The sequence below is a fragment of the Andrographis paniculata genome, unplaced genomic scaffold (assembly GCF_009805555.1).
Source record: "Andrographis paniculata isolate CXL003 unplaced genomic scaffold, ASM980555v1 Contig53END, whole genome shotgun sequence".
In the NCBI taxonomy this organism is placed as follows: Eukaryota; Viridiplantae; Streptophyta; class Magnoliopsida; order Lamiales; family Acanthaceae; genus Andrographis; species Andrographis paniculata.
The window spans coordinates 1958819-1966356 of NW_026137588.1; the positions used below are offsets into that span (position 1 = coordinate 1958819).

General features: G+C 33.1%; 1 protein-coding gene across 3 annotated transcripts; it reads right to left on the reverse strand.

The window, feature by feature from the left end:
• Positions 1 to 1041: 1041 nt before the first annotated feature.
• On the reverse strand, positions 1042 to 4695 carry LOC127255367 (putative F-box/LRR-repeat protein 23). 3 transcript variants are annotated; one of them, XM_051280873.1, is made up of 4 exons: positions 4342 to 4695; positions 2616 to 3043; positions 1804 to 1919; positions 1042 to 1705 (listed from the first exon to the last, which is right to left on the reverse strand). In XM_051280873.1, exons 2-4 carry the CDS (start codon positions 3020 to 3022, stop codon positions 1635 to 1637), a joined length of 594 nt encoding a protein of 197 aa, XP_051136830.1. In that variant the 5' UTR covers positions 3023 to 3043; positions 4342 to 4695; the 3' UTR covers positions 1042 to 1634. The 3 variants fall into 3 exon arrangements, with proteins under 3 accessions (XP_051136830.1, XP_051136829.1, XP_051136828.1); XM_051280872.1 differs by having other exon boundaries at positions 1042 to 1919; positions 2616 to 3038; XM_051280871.1 differs by having other exon boundaries at positions 1042 to 1919.
• Between the last annotated feature and the right edge of the window lie 2843 nt (positions 4696 to 7538).

Here is a 7538-nt window from a genome sequence, read left to right on the forward strand (position 1 = left end):
GGAAGGTTTTCAAGTCGGTAGGTCCTCAGGACGGAAAGACCTCAGGACGGAAGGTTCTTAGGTCGGTAGGTCCTCAGGACGGAAAGACCTCAGGATGGAAGGTTCTTAGGTCGGTAGGTCCTCAGGACGGAAAGACCTCAGGTCGGAAGGTCTTCAGGTCGGGAGGCCCTCAAGATGGAAAGACCTCAAGTCGGAAGGTCTTCAGGTCGGAAGGTCCGCAAGACGGAAAGACCTCAAGTCGGAAGGTCTTCAGGTCGGGAGGTCCGCAAGACGGAAAGACCTCAAGTCGGAAGGTCTTCAGGTCGGGAGGTCCGCAAGATGGAAAGACCTCAAGTCGGAAGGTCTTCAGGTCGGGAGGTCCGCAAGACGGAAAGACCTCAAGTCGGAAGGTCTTCAGGTCGGGAGGTCCGCAAGACGTAAAGACGATGAGTCGGAAGGTTTTCAAGTCGGGAGGTCCTCGAGACGGAAAGTCGTCGAGATGGGATATCCGCAGGTCGGGTAAACTGTAGGTCGGATAGAAGGAGGAGTCGGACAAACGCGGAGGCCTTTGATCAAAGACAGGGGGCGGTTGATATGGAGGTCGGCCCAAGTGGGGTCGGGCGAAGAAGTAGGTCGGACGAAGGACGAAGTCGGGCCAAAAGAGCGGAAGGTCTGTGGTCGGCTCAAGGAGTGAAATATAGGGAATTTTGGTCTGCTGGGGACACGTGTCAGCATGAGAAAGGTTGGAAGACGGTTGAGAAGGAGACGTTGTAACCGTTCGGGTGACGGTTTTCAGTACGGTTTCCCAGGGAATATTTAAGGATTTGGATCATCATTTGGCAAGGCATCTTCAATCAACTTCAACAAAGCAAAGTCAGATTTGGGGATCACCACTTTAAATTTCAGTCTTTTATTTTCCAGTTTATTTTCTGTACGTTACAGTGTTTAGAGATTCCTAATCTCAGGCACTAATTAATCAAGTTTAAGGATATTTTCTATATCTTTGAATTTTACTTTATTTTTGTTGAAAAATTATATCAACAATAATACAAATAAATCACATAAACAAAAAACACATATTATAGTCTCAACAGCACATCGTGTGTTGTCTGACAGCACACAGTATTATTACAAACAATACATTGTATATGTTAATATATTACAAATACAACACATGAATTAACAACACATGTTATAGTTTCTTACAAAACACACAACAGTTGATTTTAGCACATGACCTACCCTTATACAACACATTTGTTATTATAAAAAAACAACACATACTTTTATTATAGACAACTTTTTCTGTATGTAATAATATTGTGTGCTGTTTGTACATATAACATGTGTTGAGTTGAAAAATAGCATGCAGCACCCTAACCATCCCCCAAGCTAGGATATCTAACAAAATGTATGAGAGTCGATATTAAGCAGGTGCGAGTCTGAATGCCTCTACGCGACGGTTGAGCATCGAACAAGACCGTTTGAAACAATTTTTCGAACCATGAGGGCATTGCACGGCTTTAAGCTTCTGAAAAGATCGCTTGCCTAAACACCCTTTTATATCAATATCGAAACGATGCCATATGCTTAGATATTGGAGGCGCGAACAACCCTCAAGAATTGCAATCAGTCCCTTATTCGTCATATGGTCTTCAAAAAGCCACAAGTTCTGCAAGTTTGGCATGCTTTTGGCAACGGCGAGAGCATATGAATCTTTTGCATCCTGTCCATAAAATAATGGTTTAAAGGGAGTGCTCCGTGCGAAGGACTTTAACTTACAGCAAGATGTGCCGATGAATTCGATATCCTCCGGGGAATTACCATTACAGAGAAGATACAGTTCTTCTAGTGCAGAAAATTTTCGAAATGCTCCTTGCAAACAAGGGGTCAGCTTATAAGACCAATTCAAGAGCTTGAGGCGTTTAAGTTGACTGCACCTGTTTTGTTAATTTTGACAACACACTATTAAAAATAATAAAGTTTAATCCGAACTGAATTGAAATAATCAAAATTCGAATTAAAAAATCCGAATCAAACCAAAAAATCTGAAATACTTATTTTTTTTATTATCTTTTTAAATTTTATTTTATATTTTTATATTATCTAACTATACTTTCTACTAACATTAATAATACCTTTACAACTTAAAATATAATACACAAATGTCATTACCTTTGTATTACACAATACTAATAAAGTTTTTTAGTCTTTTCTACTTTATTCATACCACACCCCAATATAATACTAATATTCCTAAAACTTCGTGCAAAAAATAAACTGATACATAGATAAAGAACAAATGGAGTATTTTTTTTTATAATACATTAAAGACATATAAAATACAAAAATTAAGTATATTAAAACATAATTAATAATTTTAATTTTTTTTTATTAAAATATATTATTTATAAGAAAATATTAAATATATATGTATAATAATAAAATATCTTAAAATATTATATTTCGGATTTCGAATAGGTTTGAATTTTTAGTATATCTATCCGAAACAATCCGAAAATTCAAAAAATCGAAACCAAATTATAAATTTCAATTTGATTCGGATCTAATTTTCAGATTTCAAAATTTTGCTCACCTCTAGTTCCATTATCCAACATATGTAAATAAAAGAGTACCTTTCTGAAATGTAGCAAATCAACTCAGGGGTTCCAAAAAACTCGATGCTAATGTCGATTAACTGTCCCTGACTACGGCCAACAGCTTCGCGGCAGGCGATTTCAGAATTGTTGTAAGGCCAGTAATCTTCCATATCGATTACTGTCCACATGGAAGGATGTTTGCAGATTCTCCACCAGCTTGTGCACACTCTCTGTGCACTTTCCAAGATCTCTACAACATCCAGCCTTTGCAGGATATTGATCGTCACATCGTCTGGCAACTCAATCCAAGGTGGCGGTGGGGTTGGTGGTGATGGTGGTGGCGGCGGTGGTGGTGGTGGCAGTGGAGGGACCAACAGAGACAAGACCCCATTGCATAATTCTTTCTCAATCTCCTGTTCTTGTTCCCCAATTTTTGTTTCCATTTCCCTTTCTTTCTATCTTTCCTGATCAAATGATCCATTTTTATATCAGTAAGCAAGGGTAATTTAATTTTAATAAATTTTTAATTTAAAATTTTTATTATATTTGTACTTAATAGTGATAATATTTCTATTAAGGGTAATAAATTTTTGATAATTTTGGAATGTAAATTTTTATTATATATCTAATTAATAGTAATTATATGCGTAACTAAGGGTAATGATATTTTAATAATTTTGAAATGTAAATCTTTCGATTTCTTTTCTTTCGAATTTCAGTTTAAGGTTACATACATCTGCTATTATAGTACATTTTCTTTCCAATATCTTTTCTACTGTTTTATTAGATTTGTATTTTTTTGTGTGTACAGTAATATTATTTAATTTTTTGTATATTTTTGTAAATGTGTGTACACAAAATCTAATGTTCATTATACATATAGATAAATACGAACAGAGGTATTAAAAAATAAGCTCGATTAAGATGTAGAAAGACAACGCACCTTCTTACACAAAAGATAAACGTGCCTTCTTAAACAAAATAGACGTAGGTAAAACTTCATGTTATATTTGTAATACATTTTGTCGATCCTCAATTAAATTATAAGATCATCACAACTACATTTGTGCCTACTATTCAAGGTGTGTAATTCACGACTACATTTGGTGCCTATTATTCAATAGTTATTCTAAATATACATATACTCTCTAAAAATAATTTAAATTTTTGGAAACCATAGGGGTGGTGCGGCTACATGTTTTCTCTATGGCTCGCCAACTTCCTTCGATTAGATTGTGCACCAAATTAAGACAAAACTTGAAATTTCCCATTAATGTTGCAAAATGAACTAACCAAGCGCAACAAAGTATACCAAGAAAAAAGTAACATATGATCTAAGCTAATCAAGTGCTTCTCAAATCACAATCAATAATTCAATAGAAGTGTCAATCACACCAAAGATATGAAAAAGATTTCACATAATGCAGAGGCAATGGAGTGAATAACAACCAATTTATTGCAGCAAAGAGATAATCAAGATTCAACAAAGAGAGTTCGATTTTCAATTCAAGCATGTCAGACCAAATCAAGATATCAAAATTGATGCAAGGAAGATCAACTCAAAATTCCTACGCACCGGAGTGCAACAAATTCGAATTCACTTTCTCTAGAATATCAATTCAATGAGCCAAGATACGTTATCCCAACAACTGAAGTAAACAATCGATTTCAATTTGCATTCCAGAATATCCAATCTACTAACCCAATGAAAAAGTATCCCTAAATTGAAATAGAAAGCATTAGAGGGGTGGAGAGATATTACCGAACAGGAGGAGCTGCTCTTCAGGGCTCGGCCGGCGGGAAAGAGAAGAGAGGCTTGACGACGGAACCAGGGCAACGCGTACTGGTCTGGTGCGCCTGGTCGGACGCTGGGTTGACGGTGACGACGCGGCGGCACGGCAGAGGAACGGAGGATGAAGAAGAAGAAGGAGAGGCTGCGCTGAGGTCGGGCGAAGCGGCGGACTGGATGGGCTCGGCTCTGCCGGCACGAATGGGTGCGACGGCGGGCGGCGGCCTGGGCAGCGGGCGTCGGAGGCGTGAGCGGAGGCGATCGAGGGGGAGATGTGTCTGGTGGTCGATTGGGACGGGTTTGAATGGGGAGAGGGTGTTTGAAATTAGCGTGGTGTGGTAAAGTCAATGGAATTTAAATTTAAAGAAAATAACTTCTTTATTTGTTTGGGGTTTGGATTTTGGATTAAGATTTCAATAGTAAAATATTTAAATTGAAAGTTATACGATGTTATATAAATAAGAATTTGTGTAATATTTTTTAAAATAAAATTAATTTTTAATATAATATAAAAATAAAAAATATATATTTAATTTGATATTTTTTTTAAAAAAAATTTTAATGTATAATACAAATCTTCTAAAATCTTTCAAACAAACACACTTTATAAGAAAAAAATATACATAGCAAGAATACGGTTATATAACTAGAATACGGTTAAAAGTAGTAGAAAAAAAAATTAAAAAATTGATCACTAAAAAATGATAAATTGAATCAAATAAATATTATTGTATTTTATAGTTATCTTTTTAGTTTGATAATTTATTTTAATTCATTGTCCGTGTTCAATTTATATTTTGTGTCATTATATTTAAAATTAAAAATATCTATATATATTTATATAATTATTTGCACAAATATCATAGTATTACAAGGTATTAATAGAAGTATTTTTGTCACTTTTTCTCTTAGTTTGTATTATATTTTCATATAATAATTAATATTCAAATATCAACACAAAAAAAATAAATAAAAACATTAAAATCGGATGAAGGTAGTAATAATTTAGATATTATATTTTATAAAATTTGAATAATACAAAAATCATAAAAATTAATTAATAAGAAAAAATAAAAAATAGCAAATAAATATAAATTAAATTGTAAAAATTAAATATAAAAAATAAAATAAATAAACACACAATACTATCTCAATTTTACTTTTCTCGATTTTTCCACATATATGATTGAAAAGAAATTAGAGAGTAGCAAATAACTTATTTGTAATTTTTTATCTCAACCAAATAAGAGAAAATAGAATATTTTCATTTCTTTATCTCCATTTTTGTACCAAACACTTGAAGTATTGGAATTATTTTGGAAATTTAGGTTTATCTTTTCTTTTCTTTTTTTAATTGGAATTATTTTTTATAAAATGACAAATATGTCCTACTCTTGGATTGGTGACCACACTTAAATAATTATCTTCATGTGTTTTTTCACTAGAAAAACTCATATGACCACATTTGAGGTTACTATATTGTTATATTTTTTTTTATTTGAAAAGCCTATGTTACCACATTTAAGGTGGATCCTCTACTAATTTTATGGTATATGATCATACCTACGCATTCGGTGCTTACTTTATTTCATTTTTTAAAATTTTTCAAGGAGTTCCCTATAAAAAGAAAGATTCAAATAAAGAATACAATATAATTAAAAATAAAACAAAAATTAAAAAATAATAAAAATAAAGTTAAAAAATATGTGTTGTCATCCATGAAGCATTTCTTTAACGTTTTCGGCTAGACTTAATTACTATGTTAGCCATTTGGCAGAACAAATAGCTTTGCCCACCTCAATTTGTATTTTTTATTTTTATGTTTAAAACAATGATTTTCAAAAGTATATATATTTACAAGATTAATATCATCATTTAAATGAACAAGCTTCAATTGATTCGATGGAGGCTTCGATTTTATATGTAGAATTGATTTATCGTACAATCCGAAGACTTCCTGCATATATTTGTTAATAACATTCACACTATGCAATGCATTAGATTCGGTAGGGTATTAATAGCATCAAAAATATTAAATTGGATTTTTTCACCATCAAATTTCATAGTAAATATATCTTATTTCACATCAATCATGGTGCGTACAATGCACATGAATGGTCTACCAAATAAAATCGGTGAAGAGTTTGGACAGTTATCATTATGCATATCAAACACATAAAAATTAATTTGGAAAAAATTAATTTGTTCGCTTGCAATAGAACATCTTCAATCATTCCTTCAAAATAAGTATTTGTCATATCGACTGATTGTATAATAATTCTAGTTTTCCTTTCAAGACTCAATATTCAAAGACTTATAAATAGATTTGGGCATCACATGAATTGCGGCTTGTAAATAAAGTATTGCTTGTTTAAATATCAACTTACCTATTTTACAAGGAACTGAAAATATACCTAGATCACCGTATTTTAAGAAGAAATTTACGTTGTAAAACGAAAAATACTCTCTTCAACAATTATTCATTCATCTCCTCGTAGTCTCTTATTGTTCTCACATAGATCTTTAAAAATTTTTGTATATTTCGACACTTACTTGATCGCATCAAGCGGGGTATGCTCAATTCCACTTTTTGAAACATCTTCATCATCTCCTTATTTTTGCCATTTTTGTTTGGTTTTGTCAACATACAAGAAGATGGTGCAACATTAGTTTGAGATGGAATATGTATTTCGAGTGTTACCTTGTCCAATTTTTAATTGGCGTTTTTCTCTATTTCTTTCCCAATGTTATCCTCATTATGGTCCTTTGAAACTCCAACTTTTGATTCTTCCAAATTTTTATCACTTTGTATAACAATCTAGTTCACATTCTTCAGATTGACTCGGGTTGTGAGGGTACTTTTTTTTTTTTTTTTTTTTTTTTCTCTTGGCTCCATCTCACGCACCTCATTCATCATTTGAGACATTTGTTCATCCAAACTCCTTATGTTGCTCCTAGTTTCGTGTTGAAATTGCAACATGTTAGTTGATATAGTTTTCATCATATCTTCTAAAGAATTATTTGGAACTGTTTGAGATGATTGTGGAGGGTGGTTAGGTGCTTGAAATGCTCTCAAATGATCTCCAAAAGTGGCTTGTTGTTTTCATACTTGAAGTTGAGGTGGTTTCTCCATGTAAGTGTTCGAGTAGAAACTATATGCTATTGGAATA

Coding starts and splice junctions, on each gene's coding strand:
- LOC127255367 (XM_051280872.1), bottom strand. CDS start 3,022: ATGGAAACAAAAATTGGGGAACAAGAACAGGAGATTGAGAAAGAATTA. Junction 1,920..2,615: donor ATTTGCTACATTTCAGAAAG/GTACTCTTTTAT, acceptor TTAACAAAACAG/GTGCAGTCAACTTAAACGCC.